Source organism: Panicum virgatum, chromosome 6N, assembly GCF_016808335.1.
Source record: "Panicum virgatum strain AP13 chromosome 6N, P.virgatum_v5, whole genome shotgun sequence".
NCBI classification, from domain to species: Eukaryota; Viridiplantae; Streptophyta; class Magnoliopsida; order Poales; family Poaceae; genus Panicum; species Panicum virgatum.
This window is the reverse complement of record NC_053150.1, coordinates 28,766,037-28,789,656: the sequence shown is the minus strand read 5'-3', so window position 1 is coordinate 28,789,656 and position 23,620 is coordinate 28,766,037. Positions and strand designations below refer to the sequence as shown.

At 45.1% G+C, this 23,620-nt stretch overlaps 2 protein-coding genes across 2 annotated transcripts; both read right to left on the bottom strand.

The window, feature by feature from the left end:
* Window positions 1-15,386: 15,386 nt before the first annotated feature.
* LOC120680073 (senescence-specific cysteine protease SAG39-like) lies at window positions 15,387-16,496 on the bottom strand. Its single transcript, XM_039961717.1, has 2 exons — window positions 16,061-16,496; window positions 15,387-15,973 (listed from the first exon to the last, which is right to left on the bottom strand). Exons 1-2 carry the CDS (start codon window positions 16,494-16,496, stop codon window positions 15,387-15,389), a joined length of 1,023 nt encoding a protein of 340 aa, XP_039817651.1.
* Window positions 16,497-18,348: 1,852 nt separating this feature from the next.
* LOC120677472 lies at window positions 18,349-20,592 on the bottom strand. Its single transcript, XM_039958625.1, has 5 exons — window positions 20,314-20,592; window positions 20,024-20,236; window positions 19,856-19,948; window positions 19,650-19,754; window positions 18,349-19,060 (listed from the first exon to the last, which is right to left on the bottom strand). The coding sequence occupies exons 1-5, from the start codon at window positions 20,590-20,592 to the stop codon at window positions 18,683-18,685; spliced, it is 1,068 nt and encodes a 355-aa protein (XP_039814559.1). The 3' UTR covers window positions 18,349-18,682.
* Window positions 20,593-23,620: the final 3,028 nt, after the last annotated feature.

Below are 23,620 nucleotides of genomic sequence, written 5' to 3'. Positions count from 1 at the left end.
TGGATCAAATATTCAGTTGGGTTGTGTAGCCCTCTGAATAAGCTTTCCATAGAGTCTAAGATCATCAAATTTGGACATCGGAGCTAAGAGTTATGGCCGTTTTACCGAGGTTCATTTTTGCTGGAAATAGACCTGCGGACGGTCCGCTCATGGGGGTCGGACGGTCCGCCGTTATCTCGGATGAGCTTGAACAGAACCATTTTTAGCTCTGTTGGTGGTCCAAAATGAACTCCGGACCGTCCGGTCCATGGGGGCAGATGGTCCGCCTTTAAAAGCTGAAACGAGCGCAGAAACTTGGTAGTTCTGTCTTGGGTGTCCAAATTGTACTGCGGACAGTCCGGCCCTTCGGGGTGGACGGTCCGCCTCCTACTGAAAATTTGGGATAGAAACACTGCGGTTTCTATGTGTGCTCACTTTTTGAACGGCGGACGGTCCGCCCCTGGCGAGCGGACAGTCCGCCGGTCACTTCCAGATTTAGTCAGAGACGTTTGCAAATCGGTTGGTTCGAAGTTTTGATCCGCGGACGGTCTGCCCCAGGGATGCGGACAGTCCGCCCAGGGCTCTAACGGTCGACTCTGACACATAATCATTGCAGTTCTAGCCGTTGGTTTTGAATGGCGGACGGTCCGGTCTCTGTGAGGCAGACAATCTGCGAAAACTCTATTTTCACAGGATTTGAGTGTAACGGCTAGTTTGGGTCCTCCCCCAATAAATAGAGGGTGTGGCCGGCCATTTGAGGTTGCTGAGCACCTTGGGGACTTGGTGTCCATGTGTGAGAGTGCTTGAGAGCCCTCTACTCACTCTAACTTGATAGTAATCATCTGATCGAGAGATAGAGCGATTCTAGTGCGAATGCTTTGAGAGATTGCATCGAGTGGCACTAGGTGATCGTGTTGCAAGCCGGTGTGCTTGTTACTCTTAGAGGTTGCCACCTCCTAGACGGCTTGGTGGCAAGAGGCTCCGTTGAAGCCCGCAAAAAGATTGTGCGGTGCTCCGGAGAAGAGATTGTGAGGGGTATTGTGCTCACCCCGCGGGAGCCGCGAAGAGCAACTCTAGTTGAGCGAGACGTGAAGAGCAACAAGTGGTCCGGCCGGATCATGTGCTAGAGCTCGGTGTGAGCACTCCACGTGGGAGAGTGTGACTTGAGAGTCACCACTAGCAAGAGGATCGGCGGCAACCTTGGAGCTTGTCTCAATGGGGATTAGCTTGGTGGCAACCAAGTGAACCTCGGGATAAAAATCACCGTGTCAATCTTGTCTACTCTTCTCGGTGGTATGCATTCTCCAAATCATAAGCCTTGTATTTACATTCATCTATATCTTGTGCTTGTGTAGTTGCTCTCTAGTGATTAGTTAGCTTGTGTAGCTTGCTAATCATATTCTTGCTTGTGTAGCTAGAAGTAGATATCCTAGTGTAACTAGTTAGCTTGTGTAGCTTAATTAGTTGCTCGTGCTTAGATTGTGTAGCTAAGCAAGTTGAGCTCTTGGATTTGGATTGTGTATCCTTGTCCTTGAGCATCTAGTGAGCTTAGGTTTGGTTTTGTGCTTTTGCTCATTAGAATTGTGTAGGAGCTCCCCTGGTTTGTGAAGTACTAGTGCTTAGGCTTGTGTGACTTGGCATTAGAATTGTTAGGATAGCTCTTACTAGCTTGGCACTCCATTTGCTTTGTGTAGGATCTTTTTGGAGGTGCCTTAGAGTCATAGTTAGAGGGGTGAAGTCTTGGCTAAGCGAATAGTTTTAATTCCGCATAAGTTTCGGTTAGCCGGCGCAATTAGTTTTAGAAAGGACTATTCACCCCACTCTAGTCCGCCATCTCGACCCTACAACCGGTCCCCAAATCCGGTCAGACCGGTTTTGCCCAGATAGGCGAACTTCCTGGCGCCATAACTCCTACACCCGGACTCCGAATTAGGCGATCCATATGTCTGTTTTGATCGTCTCGATGAGGGCTTCGTCTTGGTTCATTAAAACCCATGATTTGACCTCATCTTGATGCCTTTTTATGCCCATCTTTGTCTCATTGATGAAATCATATCCAGAATATCCCAAAACGATCTCGATATCCTGCACAATGGTCATATATGCCAAACTTGCAAAATAATAAGAGTTAATATTAAATTGGCTATTTTGGCCTTTGTCTTGTCTACTTCAGGTCATGCCAATTTTGAGTGTCAACACATGCCCCCCTGTTTCTTGGTAAAGTTTGCGTACCAAGAAACGTTTTGGCCAAAATCATAGAAGACCGATGAATAATACTAGTACATCATCTATGTTTTTATTCTAAAACCAATAAAACTTCATCGGCCATGTTACTTGGTACTAACCAGGATAACAATATCATCTTTGCTGTTTTGATTTGCACATGATGAGTGAGATACAAGCCCGAGTACACACCACCTCGGCTATGAATACTTGATGCAATGGCTAGAACCATCTTCACCACATATGCCTAAATCGACCAAATCATTATGAAAACAATCGGTCTTTGCAATGCTCCTCGACTTAGCATAAAGTAACCCAACATAACACCTTCAGCATCTTGATGGCATAACTCATCATCAAAATATAATTGAATGTAAAATGCCAAACTTTTATACAACTAGAACTCTGTAGATAATCAATAAAAGATTTTCTCCAAACACTAACTTCGGCTGCATTATGATTTTGGGCCACCATAGCCGACTTAGTGTTTTCCATAGGAAAAATTGGTTAAACCGGTTCCACAAGCGGTCAGACCGGTCATGGAATCCGGTCAGACCGGTCTCAAAAACCGGTTGGACCGGTTTGTCCAGAGAGTGCATGTTGGTATCAACAAACATCAGCCTTTTGATATGAAATTGATCTTTTCTAATCATATAGCCAGATGTTTGATGTGTCAAACTATTTGCTCCATTATCAACATGTCTAGGTATATGGTAAATGACAAATTCATCAAAGCAAGATATCACATCTAGACATTCTCATGATAATCCTTTTGTGATCCAAATAAGCATCAGTTCAGCTTAAGTACTTGCTGCACCTATCAATATTGAATCACCAAACGCTTTTGCCTATTTCACACCTATGGATCACAAGATTTCTAGCTCGAATACAAAACTTCATATTCGGCCTAAATATTGGTGTAAAATGTTTAAACCGGCTATACGTCTCAAAATAGCATCATTTGATGAAACAAAAACAGCACCAGTGCCTTGAGAACTCTTTCAAGCCGATCCAAAAAAAGTACCAAATCCATAGGGGAAAAATGCTCATTTTACTAATAACTTGCCCCCCGAGCATTAAAACAATTAAGTGATATCTTATCGGGAAGCTTAACACTTTAGGACGATGATCAAAGACATTCATCGGCCGTATGTGTTGCCAAGGATGATACAAATTATCGTCCACAGTAAATTCATCCATAAGAATATGTATAGCTGAAATAGTGTAGAGAGACATATAAAATCCAGAATAAAAACCATCTCCAAGAACTAAATATTTTGGCTTTTGAAATTAATCAATAGGCATAACAATTTGGTGATAACCCTCCTTGATATAAAGACCCACATGGCGTCCAAGGATCAAAATAAGAGCATGAGGGATAACCAAACATATTCATGGATGAATTCCAATACACAGGCGTATATGGCATTTGTGAATCAAATGGATGATGTACTGACCAATAATTTTGATGATTTGGTGCAAACCTTATATTTGAAGATCGTCTCTTGGACCTTCTATTCTTCTTTAATTGCATTGCACCTTCTGTGCAAACATCATCTTCGTCTTGAGTTTGAATGCTTCCTTTAGGAACCCACGCCATGCCTTTTTCTTTCAGCTCCTGGGCACTAAGTCTCTGGAGCTTCTTCTTTTGCCAACCTGATGAGCCGAGTAAATACCTCGGCTATACTTGAGCTTTGGACAGTGGCACCTTCTTCTTGATTTTTGGCTCCGTTAACCTCTTTTGCCCAGATTTGGTATTTGGAATATCAACAGCTGAATTTTCCTTTTCATTGCCATTAATAGCCGAAGTCTTCAACACATTAATCAGCTTTTCAGCAATTGTATTCAGATCCGAACTTGTAGCTTTGCGACCATCCTTTTTCACTACATAAATATGCTTGACAACCTTTTTCTTCTCTTGAACTCTAGACCGATACTTTGGCTTAAATCGGTCATTCTCAACGCATGGCTGCCCTGCACATGATGGTTCTCTTGGTGCTGCATACTCTACATGATAAGGAGGAACAACTTGAGACTTTATTTTATTAAAAAGGGAAATGGGGGTGCTGCTGATTACAAAATTAAACTAATGAAGGAAATAAAGAAATGAAAGCACCCAAGACTAATCCTAATCTAAACCTACACCTACTTGGGATCCGGGGATCTATAGAGATCCTCGTTCCCGGTCGCCTTCGCAAGACGCTTGATCTTGGAACAGACCGCCTTGCGAAGGGTGTCTACCCTATCCCCCAACTCCATCATATCTATCTCTGTTTCGGTTACGCGCTCATCCATGCTGTTGAGGCATAGCCGAAGAGCAGCGAGCTGCTCACGGAGAGAGGCAACATCGTTGGGCTCTTCCTCCTCCTCCTCCTCCTCGTCGGAGTCGGTGGAGGCGTGGACCTCGATCGGTCCACGGATCGGTGGCGACCGGATGTGGCAGCGCACTAAACTCGGTGGGAGATCCATACCGGTACAGTCCAATGGAGGAGTGAGCACCTTCCCCCGGCCAACCTTTGCCCCGGTCACACGGTGGCGTGGCGGGCTAGGGCTAGCGGGAGTGTACTCTGCGGAGTACGTGGGCAGGTCCTGCTGCACCATTTGTAGTGTAGCGACCTGTGCAACATGTGCCCCGCTCGACGGCGTCCCCGCGCGCTTCGTCACAACCTTCCTAGGGGAAAGAACCCCCATGGTAGGTCGTGTCCGACTGAGCGTGCAGGAGCACACGAGGGCCCTCGACATCGGGCCCTAGACCGAGCTTTCCATCGAACCGGGGGACGAACGGCCTCGGGGTGAGGCCGGCCGGCCTAAGCGGCGATGGCGAGAATGCAGCGATCTCCACCGGCTCTAAGATCCGGACGCTGCTGGATGAAGCCCTTGTCTGGTTTGATTTGGAGGGTGCTTTGGGGGTAGGAGTGTCCATGGCCTCGGATCTTGGGGTTTTGGGTGAAGTTTGCGAGGCCATGATGGTGATCTCGGAGAAGAGAATGGAGTTCAGGATTAAATTGGTGAATGGCTCTGAACTGAGGAAGAGAGGGGTGCCTTCCGGTTTAAATCACCTCATTGGGCTCCGAACACTTAGGATCAAAGAGTTTGAATCCTGAGGGAATGTTGCATGAAAGGATGAGGCCGATCGGCCGCGGGGCTAGGCCGGCCGGCCTGGGGTAGGCTGGCTGGCCCCACCCTATTAGGTGTGGGCCCCGGGCTTCTGGAGGCTTCTCTAATCCCTTTCCCTTCTCGGGTATGTAGGTGGGTTTGTCCAGAAATGGAAAGGAAGAAATAGAAAGAGAAATCTATCCTAAGATAAGGTACATTTTAGGTAGGGCGACAACCGTAGATGATTATTCAATCTCGGTAAGCTCGTAGACATCTACTTCTTCGAGCTCGGGAATTTCAGGCTCAAGGAATATTTTCAATCTCTGGCCATTGGCCTTGAAAACATTCCCGTCATCGTCCTAGAGGGTTGTGGCGCTATGATCAGCGGCGTTCAAAACTAAGAAGGGGCCTTCCCATTTGCTCCTAAGTTTACCATGACCAAACAGGCGAACACGGGAGTTGAAAAGGAGTACCTTGTCTCCCGTCTTGAACTATTTGATCTTGATACGCTTGTCATGCCATCTTTTTGTTCGCTCTTTGTAGAGTTTCGAGCTATGGTAGGCCTTCTCCCTCCATTCATCCAACTCAGCCAACTGGATTTGTCTCTTGATTCCGGCTGATTGGAGATCCATGTTCCACCTCTTTATGGCCCAATGGGACTTATACCCGAGTTCAACTGGCAAATGGCAAGTCTTGCCATAGACTAGTTGATACGGTGTCATACCAATCGGTGTTTTGTAAGCCGTTCTATAAGCCCATAGTGCCTCGGATAGTTTGCTTTTCCAACCCTTCCCCATGGCATTGACCGTCTTCTGCATGATATTATTGATTTGCTTATTAGACGTCTCTGCCTGACCACTTGTTTGGGGATGGTATGGTGTTGCAACCCGGTGGTCCACTCCTAACTCGCTGAGGCACTTCCTGAATGTTCTGTTGATGAAGTGTGAGCCTCCATCGCTGATCATGACTATTGGAACTCCAAAACAAGGAAATATAATTTCTTGAAACATTTTTCTGGAGCTCCTTGAGTCGGCCGCAACACAAGGAAGTGCTTCGACCCATTTGGACACATAGTCCACAGCCACCAAGATGTATTCGCATTGCTCCGACATTGGGAAAGGACCCATGAAGTCAACTCCCCAAACATCAAAGATATCCACCTGAAGATTGCTCTTCAGGGGCATTGCATCTCGGGAATTGATATTCCCATGTTTTTGGCATCTTGGGCAGTGCTGCACAAATTCCTTTGCGTCTCCATACATGTTTGGCCAAAAGAATCCACTTTGCCAAACTTTTGCATGGGTCCGGAAAGCTCCGTAATGTCCTCCATAGGGTGAGGAGTGACAATGCCCTAGGATCTTGCGGGTCTCACATAATGGGATACAGCGGCGGAGTAGGCCATCTGCGCAGACATGGACTGGATGAGGTGACCTTCAGGAGAGTGTCGTCTCTCAAGTAATCATTGATCGGGAGGTCCGATCCTTGTATTTGCATCATTGAGAGATGGTCTGCCACACAATTGTCTGCTCCTTTCTTGTCTCTTATTTCCAGATCAAATTCTTGTAGGAGCAGAATCCAACGGATAAGTCGTGGCTTAGCGTCCTTCTTGGTTAGAAGGTACTTTAGTGCCGCGTGATCCTTGTACACAATCACCTTAGCACCGACCAAGTAGGACCTGAACTTGTCCATGGCGAATACTACCGCCAGGAGTTCCTTTTCCATTGTGGCGTAATTGAGTTGGGGTACGGTCAATGTCTTACTTGCGTAGGATATAGCATAATGTTGCTTATCTCTACATTGACCGAGCATTGCGCCTACGGCGTAATCGCTTGCATCGCACATGATCTCGAAAGGAAGTTTCTAGTCAGGAGGCTGAATGATGGGCGCGGAAACGAGTGCCTTCTTGAGGGTATAGAAGGCTACGAGGCATTCCTCGTCAAAGTTGAACGGACGTCTTTTGCCAGCAGGTTGGTCAAGGGTTTGGCTATACAGGAGAAGTCCTTAATGAACCTCCTGTAGAAACCGGCATGACCCAGGAAACTCCTGACTCCCTTGACATTGGTCGGGGGTGGCAATTGTTCGATAACATCGATTTTTGCCCGATCCACTTCTATCCCTCGCTCAGACATTCTATGTCCGAGAACAATTCCTTCTCTAACCATAAAGTGACACTTTTCCATGTTAAGGACTAGGTGTGTCTCTTGGCACCTCTTGAGAACCTTTTCCAAGTTCTCAAGGCATTGAGTGAAGTCTTTGCCATAGACGGAAAAGTCATCCATGAACACTTCCATGATGTGCTCAATTAGGTCCGAGAAGATTGCCATCATGCACCTTTGAAATGATGCTGGGGCGTTACATAAACCAAAAGACATTCGCCGATAGGCAAATGTACCGTAGGGGCAGGTGAAGGTAGTCTTGCTCTGGTCATCGGGATGGATAGGGATCTGATGATAACCAGAGTATCTGTCGAGGTAATAGAAGTACGAGTGCTTTGCCAACCGTTCAAGCATCTCATCGATGAAGGGAAGAGGGAAGTGATATTTCTGGGTTGCCTTGTTGAGCATCCGGTAATCGATGCACATTCTCCATCCGGTCACTGTCCGTTGAGGTATGAGCTCGTTCCTCTCATCACGGATTACCATCATGCCTCCCTTCTTTGGGACTACTTGGACTGGGCTGACCCACTCGCTATCTTGCACGAGGTAAATGATGCCCGCGTGCAGCAACTTGAGTACCTCTTTCTTGACTACCTCCCTCATCGCATCATTAAGCCACCGTTAATGTTCTCGTGACGGCTTATGTTCTGGCTCCATTGGAATGCGATGGGTGCAAAGATTGGGGATGATCCCCTTCAAGTCTTGGAGAGAGTATTATATGACAGACCGATACTTCTCTAAGACTGCAATGAGCCGCCGAGTTTCACTCTCTGTCAGCTTGTCGCTGATGACAACTGGCATGGCTCTGTTGTTGTGGAGGAATGCATACTTCAGACCAGGAGGCAGCGGCTTCAACTCGGGTAGAGGAGTTTGCGGTATCTCTTCTCCGTCGAGCTTACTTTTGCCGTCCGGATCTGTTTCCTGGGCGAAGTGTGAGACATCTTCCACAAGAATGGGCTGAGTTAGCTCTTCTTCGCTGATGTTCACTGCATCCTCCAATGGGTCTTGCTCCGGCCTCGCCTCAGCAATGGTGTTGCATGAGCGAACTAGGCTGACCGAGACTTTCTCTTTGCCAACCTTAACCTCGAGCGTAGCTCGGTCTCTATTCGGGTTGACAAGGGGCTCTATTGGCTGACCAATTAAGACGAACTCCTCACCTTCTGGGATATCGAAGATGTGGAAGTCTAGGAAAACCTTGTTACGTCCCATCTTTAGGGACATAGCATGGAGACTTCCTTCACTTTCCACGATCTGGCCGTCGATCCACTTTAGGTGCTTACGAGAAGAGGTCAGGGGCTCAGATGAAATGTGATATGCCAAGGTTTTGGACATCACGTTCACCCCGACCTTCAGGTCGTCAAAAGTTTCTTGTGGTTCAGCGTCCCCAATAGTGCAGAGGAGCACTCTCGGATCACAGTAGATCTGAATGATACTACTGCTGGCCTCGGCTTCCTCTGTCCATTCCTTACTTATAATCGCAGAAAGACCCTCTATCTGTGATGAAACTTCGGGAATGAACGCCTCAGATCTTGAGCAAATGCACTTGTGATCCTTCGGCATGCTTGCCGCATTGCCGAGTTCCAAATACTCGTCCTCTATGAAGAGGTCGGGTACAAACATAGGCATATCCTCGATGAAGGGCTCATGATCTGAGGACTTTGGTGGTTCGGTTATTTCCTCTATGTATGGTGGAGGTGGAAAGGATGTGGCTGAGAGGATTCGAAGTTGCTGTGTCTCACTGGGCTGTTCTAAGGGCTCAGGTGGATCGTCATAAATACCAGTGTATTCAGTGCCATTCAGAACCTTCTCTAGGAGAGTTTTGACTTCAGCCACTGTCTTGTACATGATGGATAACTCGGAAGCTACATTCATGAAATGTGCGCTTTCTGGTTTAAGGCCATAGAAGAAGTGTTGCATAAGTATTTCCTCCGGCATCTGATGTGGTGGCCCGGAGTCTACTAAATGCATGAATCTAGCCCAGGCTACTCCAAGTGATTCATCGCCTTGCTTGAATGATAGGAGCTGTTTCCGATGGGGAATCACTTTGGAGATGGGGTAGAAGAACAAGCAAAATTCATCCTTTAGTTGTATCCAATCTCCTCCGACTCTCCTTGCCGTCCGGTTGTACCGGAACTTGGCTTCTCCTGTGAGAGAACGGGAATAGCTTCCACCATAAGGTGTTTTGGGACATACCGGGCATAATCAGAAGAGAGCAATTCTCTTCAAAGATTTGCAAGTGACATAGGGACACTCGTCTTATTCATCTTTCTTTCCAGAGAAAGACTGTGCACGAACCATGGCTACAAGACTGGGACGGATCTCGTAACCATCAGATAGTATGGGATGGCAGGATGGTGGCGGTTCCAAATACCCGAGAGATGGAACTGCCGGATAACTAGGAGAATACTCCATATGGATGGATGGAAAGTCGTACGACTGATTAGCTCTAAGCCTAGTGTTGCTACCGTTCCCCGGCAACGACGCCAGAAAGCTTGTTGGCACTCCTTAGCCTAACAAATTACTCCGCAAGCGCACAGAGACCGATTGTAGCTTTCACCAGCTAGTATACCTGGGATATCGAATCCAAGGAACGGTAAAGTTTCGACCAAACTTAAAGATCGTCAGCCGGACACAACCAACGAGAAGAAAACATGGAAAGAGGGCCTAACTTCAGATAACCTACTACTCTGACTAGCTAACGAGCTAACTACTAACTTGATCTACTTCGGCGGCTGGAAGAGGAAGGACTTCAGAAAGGAATAAGAGGGGAGTCCAACGGCAACCTGCACTACTGCTATGAAAACACCCGAACGTGGTGGACTACAAAGGACGGATAGGGCTGTCACCACCTACCGACTACCACAACGGTTCCGTGGGGTGGAACACAACCTAAGGTAACTACTAGGCCTAGGCACCACGCCCACAGCCCTCGAGCTACTTGCTCCTACCGTGTACTTAGATAGAAAGCAATCTCAAATAAGCAGAACTTACTACTTGCGCAGACTCAGGATCCCGCAGATCAAAGTAAGTACTTAACTAGTAACTAAGACAGAAAGTAAAGCTAGCGAGAAACTAAAGTTGAGACAAGGAACTTACTCAATTAAATTCCTTCTAGGCCGGCTGGCCTGGCTCTGACTTCGGCTCAGGCTCGTTTTTGCACCGACACGTTGATCACTTGGCCCATGTTTCTTCTCAAGTTGAATTGGGCTCTAATTCTTCGAGTTGTCACAGGTTTTGGCCTCCACTCATCTTGGTCCAGGCCTTTCGGTCTTAACTCATGAATTGTGCAAAACCCGTCTTGGTGTGACTTACCCTCGGGCTCAGGGCCAGATGTGACAGGGGCAGGCCGGCCGGCCTGGGGTTTGCCCAATTCTGGCCCAAATTTGCACCAGTTGCTCCTGACTTCAAATAAGCATTAAAACTTGTGGAACTTGTTAATGTTAGTAGAAATCATAGTAATATAGTTCCAATTGAATGAAATCCGAAGGAATGTTGGCGGTAAAAATCATCGAAATCGACCGCCAACAAAGTGCTACACCGGTGAATTCTGTGTGCTTGCAGAATACCTATTCAGATTGAGCATAAGAGACACCAACAGTCCGCTCTGCCCGCTACTAAAAAACCCTTTGCGTTTACATGAAAGGAATCTTTGTGGAAGAACCCTCGAAGTTGGCGACTTGTTGCTACAGAGGACGCAGTCAACCAAGGATAATCACAAGCTCACTCCGCCCTGTTAAGGACCATACACGATCACGGAGGTGGTCTGACTAGGCTCCTATTGCTGAAGGATAGTGACAGCAACATCCTCACCAACATCCTCATTCGAACACCAGCTGCTACAGCACCCCCGCCTGGGCATTCTTGGCCCGGGTCGCTCGGGGGCCCCATGTGTGTGCACCGCCATACACACTGCTACCCCTATTTCCTTTTGTAAATCACGCACAAAAAGCAACCTTTTTCGCCCAGGCGAAAGGATGTGTGTGTAACTATCTTCTAACTAGATTACCCCGAAGAAGATAAGAGATAGAGAGACCCTAGGGTAGTGTGGTTCTGATCTAAGGATGGGTTCAAGGGAAGATACACTAATGTTTTCACTCGCTCACTTCAGGCACCGGTCTAACCCTGGTCTGCCAGGGACCTCTAGTATCGCTCTATGTCGTACCCAGGCGGGGGGAGTGCACTAACCACGCAGACTGTCTCCGCAGCTCACGGACAGGGTTGTCACCACCTACCGTCTACCCGACAATACCAGCTGAGTACGAGACAAACAAAGGTAATCTAAGGCCCAAACACCACGCCTATGCCTTCGACTACTACTCTAGAGTTGCGCAGGGTTATCCCGTCTTTATCAGGTGCCCACTTCTAGAGTATCCGCTACGAGAACGGATGATGAACCCGCGAACGAATGAGAACAAAAGAATAACTTTACTAGAACTCACCGAATAGAAGAACCCGGATATGTACTCCAAATATACCGTATCCGTAGAGGTACAAAGCCGAAGAGACGCCGACAAGTCCGGCTCTTCTCCGAACTCCTTCCTCACACACTCCCTAAGCTAATGATACAAAGAGGTGGAACCTCTCTACTCTTCTCCTTCACATATGAAATGGTGTGTGTGTGTGTGTGAGGTGGAGGGAGCCCCCTTTTATAGTCTTCAGGGTCGGTTCCCGCCAAAAACATATATGGAAGGTGATCAGGAGTAGGGGGCACGCCACGTCGAAGTGCACCTGGACGGGAGGCCGGCCAGGTTCGGCCAACCCAGGGGGTCGGCCGGCCCCACCTGGTCGCCTCTCGTCCTTATCTTCCTCGGGGAGTCTGATCTGTGGGCCCATGTCAAGATCTCGTGGTGCATTTGCCTTGGTTCCTCCGTTTGCTCTAACATGTGGGCCCTCCTTGTACGTGACACGTTTCAGTGTGGATTTTTTGTTTATTTTTCCTCGTGTTCACTTGTGTTTTCCCTCTTTTACAGATGTGGGTGCCTGCAGATGACAATTCACCAAAACTCGTGAAAATGGTTAGTTGTAAATCCTATATCTACGTTTGGTGATTATTTTCGATAAAAAAATTGCAAGAGTTAATGGTCGAAAACGACACTTAACTACCGTCAACACCTACCGAACTCTCGTCACAGCCTACATTGAGCTAGCAGCTGACGTCACTCGGACCAGTCCTAGGCTACACGCTGCAGCCTACGGTATGAGCAGGTTCAAAAGGAAAAGCGCGAAGGCAAAAATCACTCCAGGGAACAAAGAGATACGGGTGAGACAAGCTTCTCAAAAAACCATAAGCAATTACAAGCACTTAAAATGGTTCACTCGGGGGCCCTTTAAGACTCCCATATAATCTGTCAAAAAAATGAAAACTAACCACGTGACAAATGTTTTTACAGTGGCATCCCATCCGCGTTGGCCATCGACATGAACGGGAGAGGCTGCTGTGTAGGGTCAACCGGAGGATCCCCTTAGCTGGAAGCCAGTGCGGTCGGGGCAGCACTCGACCCTACTTCAGCTGCTCGAACGCCAGTGCGGCCCAGGGTCGCCTCTATCTCCGAGTGTCATGCCGCTTTCACCCACTATGCACTGGTTGCCACCACAATCGATATCGCGATCAGCACAAAACTCTATCAAAGTTCACGGAGCTGGTCGGTGGTCCACCCGGTGGTGTAGCCTCTTCCCATCACTGCAAAGTCTAGGTTTGGGTGGTGTGACGACATTGATGTTAACACTCCCGAGGTGCCACGGAAGACTCCATTGGAAATGAGCCCTGCTACCTTGCTCGGAATCTCGATAGGATCGACGACAAGCACGCTTGATCCCGGGCGAGGCCCGAGGACCTCCCTGACCACCGATTGTGCTGCACCCTGGAACTGACTGAGATCCTCCTCTAGGACCTTGCTCCTCTCAAGGGAATCCGCCAGCGCTTGCGTGTTCCACGTCACCACCCCCTGGGTGGCCGGCAGCTCGGACTCAGCGACATGGCGAGCATCCTCTGACCGCTTCAACTCATCCCCCAGGAGCTTATTCCTCTCCCTTAATTCTAAATGCGAGCAAAACAGGAGTTAGAGGCCACAGAATTTGACACGGATTGACAGGATAGTTTGAACGAGTCCCTTACCAGCTATGGCCTACTCAATGATCCTGAGTCCCTCCGCCTTCTAGGTCAGCTTCACCTCCAACTGGGTGATTCGCTGCCCCTTGGACTTAGCTTGGCCCTTAGAAAGCACTCGGGCCACCCGCTCTGCTCACAGCACCAACTGCGTGTCCAAAGCCGATTGGCCGCGGCAAGCTCATGCTTGGCAGCAGTCGTGCGGTCACGCTCGCGAAGCTTTGACGCTCGAGCGGCCTCAAGCTTGCGGGTCAACTCCTCGACTCGTCGCTGCACCGCCGCCTCCTGTCTAATCAGGCGTGTTCATCCTAGAGGAACCAGAACTTGTTCAAAAATATCAAAAAAGATTTCCCATCATCGGAGAATTAAAACGGAGGCAAAGGGGGAACTGTAAAGACTTACCTGAGAAAAGTTTGGTAGGTTGACTGATGCAGTCCGTCGAGCGAGCCTGACCTTCTTGAGGGTCCCCACCAGCCCTGCTTCTGTTCGCATAAACAGCTGTTTAATCCGTTTAAACGGTAGACAGAGCTGACCGATGTCGTTTAGGCCCTAAATGGTGAATTAAACAGTTGGATCGTTTAAACCCATTTAAACCATTAAAATCCATCTAAATCATCTAAATAGAGTCGATTTAAACTTGATTAAATGAGAGAAATGATCATTTAATTCATAATTTAGTCAATAGGAGGATTAGAACTACTACAATCAATACTGAACCAAGTAGCATCGTAAGTAATGAAATGTTGTGGGATTTAGCTTTCTTTCAAAAAGATTATTTGGCAGAATAGTTACATTTTACATGTGCAAATATGTAGACTTTCTAGCATATTTGACATTTAAGTACATAAATATGTATATTTAAATATTACTATGCCAAACTATTTTGGACATTTACCTCCATTTAAACGGCCTAAACACTAAACAAAGGGTGACCGACTATTTACTGTTTAACCAATTAGGATAACATACTCGTAGCGAGGCCTTCGCAGACTGACTGAACGCTTCGCCTTAGACGGCCCAAGAGGGCCTCCTCCCGCTGGTCGTGCAGGAGAAACTGGGCCTTGCCTGGCTCGCTGAAGTCGTGCCACACCCACACGCCGACTGACCCGCTCGCAAACACGGACGGCCTGTAGGCTGGGACCAAAGCCCACCCCTAGCTCCCGTCCAAACACCACCGGCAGCACACGAGGATCGCGAAATCCGGAGCACATGGGAGCAAGGGAGAGGGGAAAAGGGGCCAACGGCGATCCCTACCAAGTTGCAGAGCTCTGGTGATGCACAGAAGTCGAGGAGAGGCGGTGGATCCACAGTGGCGGCAAGCTCGGGAAGAGGGCTCTAGCACTGCACGGTGGTGAAGCAAGCGAGGCGAGGAAGGGGGAGGGTGGAAGGAGCGAGGTCCACTCTCTTGTTGTACGTATCATGAGTCTATTTTATTGCAATTAGTTTCAACCAAGAATAAATTCCGGTCTCTTGTTACCAATCACAAGTTTCTTGTTATACATATTATTCCCCATCCGGAATAAATCCTATACAATGAAACAAGCCCTTGATGATTTTTGCACTGCTGTTTCATGGGCCTGGTGCCGAGAAATGGACTCTGCATGGCTTACTGCATTCAAGTTTACTAGATCTTGCACAAAAACCAGCATGTATTCATCAATCATTAAGTATTGAACTCCAGAATATGCATAAAGATTATTTCAAACACAATTTACAGACACACATGAACCAGCTATACATCACGAGACATAGAAGCATTATCCATGGCTATACATAAGTGTTTTTGTTTGATCGAACTCGAGGCTTATGAAGGTCTAGCTTCATGCCTACTCAGTGGGGTAGGAAGGCTCCATGGCAAGACCGCACATGCCCTTCTTATCCGAAATATCCTTCTCCATCCTCAGGTAACCATTCTCACCCCAAGTCGTGCCCCATGAGTTCTTCATCAGCCAATACTTGGTCCCATCACTGGCTTTTCCATAACCAATGGCTGCGATTCCATGGTCCAAGTCAGTACCACAGGAGCCAGTCATCACACCACCTGAGTAGAACTGAAATGTCATGTCTCCCCCGTCCACTGCCACCGACACGGGCTGGTTCGCCACTGCCTTCATCAGTGCAGCCTCATCGTTGGCCGGCACATCTTCATAGCCCTTGATGGTCGCTGCACTGTTTGATCCACTCTTGCACTTACCATCCGCAGCTGTGTAAGGATAGCTGGATTCAGAGGTTAGTCCACCATTCTTGATGATGAACTTGAAGGCATCATCCATCAAACCACCCTCGCATCCCTGATCCTCACCATGGACATCGCAATCAACCAACTCTTGCTCGGAGAGTGAGATGAGTTTGCCGGTGCTGATTTTCACAATGCCCTCTGTGGCGGCCACAGCCGAGAATGCCCAGCAACAGCCTGCAATTGACAATGTTCTTATATAAAATAGTTTCGGTAAATTGAGTTGGGACAAGTACTGTATCATCCTACTAAGTGTGTACTTACCACATTGGCCCTGATCCTTGATGGGAGTGACAGCACCCTTGGTCCTCCAGTCGATGGTCGCTGGTAGCGCATCAATGCTTACGTTCTCGTACCTAAATCCGGTAGGGACTTTCACCGGGCTAGGTCGGAAGCCCTTGTTAGTCTTGGTGGCCCTGAACTCGTCGTTGGTGAGGTCTGCGAATTGGTTGACGCCGAGCCAGAACTTGCAGTTCCCAGCGGCGTTGAATGACTCAATGAACTTAACATTGTCCTTGAACACCTCGAACCGCCGAGCCTTCTCGGCAGCATCTTTGTAGACACGGCTGTACTGGGCCATCCACTGCTCGTGCCTCGCCACCATGGCTGAGTCATCGCTCAGGTCACGAGCAGCAAGGGCAGCACTGCAGAAGAAGGCGCAGCCGAGGATTGTGAGAAGCAAAGCCTTTGGTATGGCCATGGTCGGTCAGGCAGTTGGTTTCTACTGCTGCAATTGTGCACTGTCGTCCAATTGATTTGGTGATTCGATATGGAAGAGTTGCAGGGTATATATAGCTACCGTTCTGTATTTTTGTAAGCAAGAAGATGCGGTGCTTGTACGATGTATTGGGTGGAAAAGGACATGTCCGTAGCCGTGAAGTACGATCAGCTGAGGATAACCATTGGTTATGCCTAGCGTTCTCAAACCGTAATAAAAAGATTAAGCCCCATATTTGATCACAGGTGCGGTATTGAACATATCGAATAAAAATTGGTTAAAAAGACGTAACACATGGGACTGGGGCAAATGTGATTGTGACATAATAGTATAGTTAGTATTGACAGCATAGTAGGCTACGGAGTTCTTTGGACAACTCTGCTCCCGATATGATAATTTCAACTTCACACTGTGTGAACAAAACTGAAAATATTTGCTATTCGCTAGACTAGACTGTAGAATATGTAGTCCCTTTAATGTTTGGGAAATGGGTACTACGTACATTTCTCTTGAAAGAAAAACAAAATACCCTACTAACAAACTAAGGGCTTTACTACTGATCCCGTCACTACCTGCAGACTGCAGTGGTTGTAAGATGTATCCTTAATTTTACTTCTGGTTTGATTACGAACGGTTAGTACTGTCCATCACCGTGGTTTTGTGTTGAAAAAACAACAGAAAACCAAGCTGAGCCTCAAGAGTTCCTAACGGACAACTGCACACATTATCCCTTTGTAGGTCCCCAATGGCAGTAATCGTCACTGCTTAACATCTAATATCTTACAACCACTACACGTCTTATATCTCTCCCTGTCAATGCTGGCCTAACTTCCAAGGTGATTTTTTGTATGAGCAAATGTGAAAATTAGGTGTAGAATTATTTTCCAAAATATAATATGTGTATTTTATATATCTTTACCTTTTTCTAATGAACGGATCAATTCTGCAGTATATTGACTTTTGATCCGTCATGTGTCTGAAGGGTGGATCCAAAAGAACCAAAAGTCCGAAGAATTGCTGCCCGATGAGTAATACCATATGCAGTTCAGCCTTCGGAGTTGAAGTTAGCAACCATCAGGGATCAAATCAAATCAAAACCACACTACAAGAAATTTGGCCTTCCATGACGATTAGATTGTGTCACAGAAGACTAAATATTTGTCATTGTATCTAATCTATGACGACTTTGTGACAAAAAAAAGTTCGTCATTGAATGTGCGTCACTAATGACAATCAGTGACGAAATATATTAAAATTGTCATAGATTTTATGACGATATATTTATCATCACAGATTTTTATGACGCATTAGAATCGTTATTGTTGGAGAGAAAATTGTCATAAGCTGTAGAATGTGATTTCGCCACATAGGATCAAGCTGGGTGATGTGGTTCTGACGTAGCTCTACCTTGTGACGTTTTTATTTCATCATAATTTATCTGGCCCACATTATTTTTAGGCCCACTTGTAGCCTGGTCCAGCCCATGTTTAGACCCATTTACAACCTGGCCCAGCCCATGTTTAGACCCACTAGTAGCCTGACTCAGCCCATGTTTAGGCCCACTTGCAGCCTAACCCAGACATATTTAGATAACTCAGCTCATGTTGAGGCCCAACTATGCTTGACCCAACCCATGCGAAGTCCATTTGTAGCTGGACCCAATCCATGTTGGCCCAGCTCATATCAAGGCCCGCAGTTGGGCCAACATGAGACCAGCCCACTATAGTGCTGCCCAACTATTGTGGCCGTCCAAACATAAATCGTATAATGCTAATTTAATCTCATTTGTAACCCAACACATCCACATCCAGCTCACAAAATGGTATTTGTAGTATAGAATAACATAACCATACTTCATTCACATAATATTATCACAGTTCAATAGTTCATTGACATAGCAATAATCCATATATTCCACCAACAGAACCATCTCACAAAATATGACAACCACCATCTAGATCCACACACATAACAGGATCTTCACATTTTGCACATTTGGCAACCAACAGGTTCACAAAACAGCAGAGCAGTATGGCACTTCAAGCCAAAAAGGACCTAGTGTTCACATCTAGACACATCAACTCCTAGATCCAAAGTTAGCTATAATATTCCCAAAATACCATAGTCCCATGAAAGCATAAACCACGTTAGGGATAAGTATTCACCTATTACTGACTCTGATTGAAGCTGATCAAACCACGAAGGAGAGCATTGTTTTCTTCTAATTGCTTCTTGAGATCTCCAACATCTTCTAGATGCTTCTGTCTTGCTTCTTCTGACTGTTTCTTTAGGTTGTCTATCTCTTGTTGTTGACCATCAAGCTTTTGTCGAAGTTCCTCTTTGTCTTGTTTCTCCTTCTCAAGTTGCGCTTCAAGCTCTTGCACACGCAAAGTTTCAGCTCGGCTAGATCTTTTCTTCAAGGCTGGCTGAAGGCCTACATTTTGAAGGAATTTACTTGATGGTAGAACTTGAGAAACTGCTTCAATTGCAGTATTGGGTTGCTGTTCATCTTCAACTGGAGCTGCCATAATAGCGTTCATGTCATCCTAGCAATGAAAGGATAACAAAATATTAGATATAAGTTTCAAGCGAAAGCTATACATCAAATTTGATCATAGTAAACTGACATGGAAATCATCATTAAAAATTTGGTATTAGAAGTGCTAGTTTAGCAATGCATAGCTCCAACAGGAATGTTCAGAATCAATAAAAATTTAAATCTCTACATCATTCATATAACGAATATTAAATAACAGGTGATGTGGCTCATGGTAAAGCCAAAGGAGCAGGTAAAGAATATTAAATAACAGAAATTAGAGATTTGTTCAGTGAATAACTAATCAAATATTGTATGATGTAATGTTAGAATGTAGTTCTGTACTTCTGTTGAAAATTTACACACACACACAAAGGTTCCTTATAACAATCTTAATTAGAATCTGATTGCCATGATAATTTTCATGCATGTGAAAGAAATATGTCATGTGTGGTCACACTACATATGAATTTATTCATCTTTTTGCAGACTGATCATAAAAAAATAACAGCATAGGATTGGAAACTAGGGAAAAGCCCTCAAGTAGCATATATTTATTCACACCAGTGCACAAAATTTAGAAGGAAACAATTACTTACAATAGCCTTCTGGACTGGCTCAGCAAGGCCTTTCTTTTTGCTAAGATGGCACTCCTTGAAAAGTTCAATTGCATTGGGTGGTGCATCGGGATATAGCATTTCGGTCTAAAATTATATGCAATACAATTTAGAACTTGTTAGCTCCACATAGGATAAGTGTAAGTGAAAGTAGTGAACACAGATGCGAAGTGTTTAGTATTCCTTACCACAGCAAAGCGGTGTGCAATGTAGCACCGAGAGCCTGTGCGCTGCTGTAACTTAACAAACTCACGATTCAGTTTGTATTTCTGGCACTTCTCCTACAAATGGCACAATTACATCAGGCACATAACTGTGCAAGGCAATAATTAACAAAGCATCATGTACTTCCATACCTTGTGTCTTGGGCTTGACCACATTGCCACCAAGGCTCTCCATTGCTCATCAGTCATACTATTCACCGGCGATGTAGTTCTAACTTGATTAGCCGGGACATCATCAAAGTACTGTTTTTTGAGCCTGTGTCTCATTTGACGTTGCCCACCCTTGAGCATGTCAACACATGCATCTTTGACTGGCTTAGAATTGGTGTCCATGGTAAATTGAACCTAGTAGAGTATCAAAATTAGATAGTAGAATGCAAAGGGATATAGTAAATTTATTGACCAGGATTTGTGATACTCACAGCAACTTTGCCAATGTAGTCTGTAAGGATAGAGGGATCCTTCTTGTACTCCTTCCAGTGTGGAAGGATAGGTATGTGTTGCCTAAGAACAATCCCTCCCTCTGATGCAAGCTTTGCAGCTTGCATTGGTGTCTCTGGCCGTTTGTTCCCTTCAGAAATGTGGATTGCTAACTTAGTGCCTAAGCCTCTGCTTATCCTCTCAAGTCCTTTTCCCAAAGTTCTTCCCCTATGCACTTGCTCTGTGATGGTAGTATGTTCAACTGACAAAAAAACAATCATGTAATTAGTTTGCGAAATGGGCTCGGTTAGGGTTCAAGAAGCGCACGGGTAGGTTATATGGGGTCCGAATTTTTACCACTTTACCCTTGGTGTGCCCATACAAGTTGCATATGTCTTAGGACAGAATTGTAATTTCTGCCCGAATTTTTTTTGAGTGGCGGGGTCTGGACGCGCCCATGGTTTCGGAGGAAATAATTTCGCCCTCCAAATTTTTGGCGTTGGCGGGTTTCGACGCGCATGTGGCTTTTTGGGGAAGAGGGCGCCTACAGCCACCTCTAATTGTTGGCTTCCATTCTTTTTATTATTTTTCCTCATCTTTTTTTTGAAAGTTATTATTTTTCTTCATCTAAGATAAAACAAATAGGTGTTCAAAAGTTCTTTAAAATTTAAATTTAAACATTAAGGAAGAAATGACATATTTCTATGTTGTGTCCCTCTCTTAAATTGGATTCTGATGCATATGTACACGTTATATATATATATATATATATATATATATATATATATATATATATATATATATATATATATATATATATATATATATATATATATATATATATATATATATATATATAGACACACACACAGAGAGACATACATAGTCGATCATGCTTAATTATTTCAAACCAAAAGAGACTATGTTAGTTAAAGGATTTGATGTAGTGATCAAATCTTTATTCCATTTGGTACTATTCATCATCACGCTTCAACTAATATTTTGTAGTATGATATATTTTTTTGCGAGAGTAGTATGATATATTCTTAATCACATAAATCCGTATCAAGCTGCAGTACTACTTTGTAGTATGATGCATTCTTAATCAAGCGCGTGGTATCCAGGATTCGAACATGGGCCCTCCTTGCTCTGCCCATAACCAGCAGTGATAGCAGTGAAAGGGTGTTTTATGCAGTAGTGAACGTGCTCATCCGGTCGTGTGTGTGTGTGTATAGGTTAATGTTGTTAGTCCTTCGTTACTTACCTAAGAGCATCTCCAAAAAACTAGATAAAATTTATAGTTAAATAACTAGGTAAATGAATATAAAGCTAGTCAAAGGGTGGGAAATCCAACAGCCTCTCCATCCATTCCTCTCCTCCATCCAAAAACTGATCTATGCGGAAACGAAAATGGTATTTTCTTCCGGTAATGGAAACGAAAACAATTTCAGTCTCTTTCGGCCGTTTTCGAGAACTATCGTATTTAGCTAGTATTTTACCACCAGTAATACTGAATTTGAGAAGCTGTCACTAGCGGCCCAGTTGGCCCTACCCAACTCCACTCACTGACCTCTGTGACCCGCCGGTGCACGGACGGGGGACGGGCACTCGGCGTGCCCTGCAGAAGGTCGCTAGGCGACGTCGAGCTAGGCAGCCAGTGATGGCACTGGCAGGAGATGTGGCTAGTCGTTGCTTGTGCAGATCAATTTCTTATTGTTACATTAGATATGCACCACACTACTGCTTGTGCCATCTACGGCGGCAGTTTGGACAACTTGCTCTAAGACAATTACATTTACTGCTTGTGTCTGTCTTTGAATTTGATTAATGGATCATGTATGCAACTATGTCTGAATCGAATCTTCTGAGATTTAATGTCTTAATCGAATATTTGGTTGAACATTTGATTTGGCACATAATATGATCAAGAACATAGTTCATACAGGTAGTCAGATGTAACAAATACCAAGATGCTCCAGTTTGATGCCCCTCTAGACTTTGAGCAATAAACAGAAACAACCATCCAGTTCCACGATCCTCTGAACTAAAGTACAACAATAGAAAGATATGCATACATGCGGGTTCATATTTCAGTTACAAATGCATAGGGCAAACCACATGATATTCTTCACTTCTTCACAGCTTGTTATTCAAAGCCCCTTGCCTACAGGTTCCTGGCCCCTTGGTTCTCCTATTCATCCTCTGTAGAAGACAAGATGGTTCAATATATGTGCTACTAATGAAAATATTTTCCAATAGAAAAAAACTAAAGAGTTCAGTAAGTCAAACTAATACCTTCATCATCATCAGGGATTGTTGGACCTTCATTATCGCTACAATATTGGTATCCATGTTCATCATCGCTTGACTCATTTGCTTCCACTTCCTCTTCCCTTTGTCTACAGACCTCGTCCACTACACTTGCATCAACAATTAAACTATCTTCATTGGCTACAGGTTCATCCTCCAAGATTTCTTCATTAACTTGCAAATGAGAATCTTCACATTGATCATCTTGGTACGACAATCCCATGCCATCGGGACACCTACGGCATGGACAAAGTATGTCTTCGTCATTAGGAAATTTCTCAGAGACAAACTTCATGAACTCACTGACTCCATCTAGATGTGCCTTGCTAAAAAGCCTACTATTGATCCAATTTTTGTCCATCTGAAGATCACTGAAACAAGTGCAAAACTTAGCGAAAGATGGGAGGATGCATCTAGAAATAAAGAATGGATACAAACTACCATGAGCACAAACATGCTTCAGCAATCAACATAAATTAGTAAGCTTCTGTGAAATGACCAAGCAATATATGAATTCCACAAATACAGTCTAAAGTACCATGTCCAATTGTATCTGGTTATTACCATGAATTCTTCTCCTCTCTACACAAATCAAATAGCAAGTGCTAGGCGCTAACATGCGACATGAATCTATGAAATAAAATGGTGCACTATAATGCATCCGTACCATCAAGTGAAATGCAATACTATTTCCTTGTCATCAAGTAAAATGCATTGTTGTAAATAATTCGAAGTCCATGTGCCTTCTGCACTTGGCTAGAAATATGTGCATATGTTATCTGTAGTTGGGCAATTCCAATAAAACTTCAACCTTTACCGAATCTGTTTTTCCTTGAAGGTTCCAGTTATGTGGATCAAGTATATAATTTGCTTCAGTTAAGGCATAAATTTTGTTGCAGACTTAATTTAATAAAGAAAATCTGCCAAATTTATGTATGCTTTTCATTTATGCATCAATATTCCAACTACTTCCTAATGGCAGGAGCAAAGAGCAGTTAG

Bases quoted from the DNA above. Each gene is read 5' to 3' on its own strand.
- LOC120680073 (XM_039961717.1), bottom strand. From the start codon at position 16,496: ATGGCCATACCAAAGGCTTTGCTTCTCACAATCCTCGGCTGCGCCTTC. The intron at 15,974-16,060 runs GTAAGTACACAC...TGTCAATTGCAG, and splicing joins CAAGGATCAGGGCCAATGTG to GCTGTTGCTGGGCATTCTCG.
- LOC120677472 (XM_039958625.1), bottom strand. From the start codon at position 20,592: ATGATTGTTTTTTTGTCAGTTGAACATACTACCATCACAGAGCAAGTG. The intron at 19,949-20,023 runs GTATGGAAGTAC...TGCCATTTGTAG, and splicing joins GGTCAAGCCCAAGACACAAG to GAGAAGTGCCAGAAATACAA. The intron at 19,755-19,855 runs GTAAGGAATACT...ATATAATTTTAG, and splicing joins TTGCACACCGCTTTGCTGTG to ACCGAAATGCTATATCCCGA.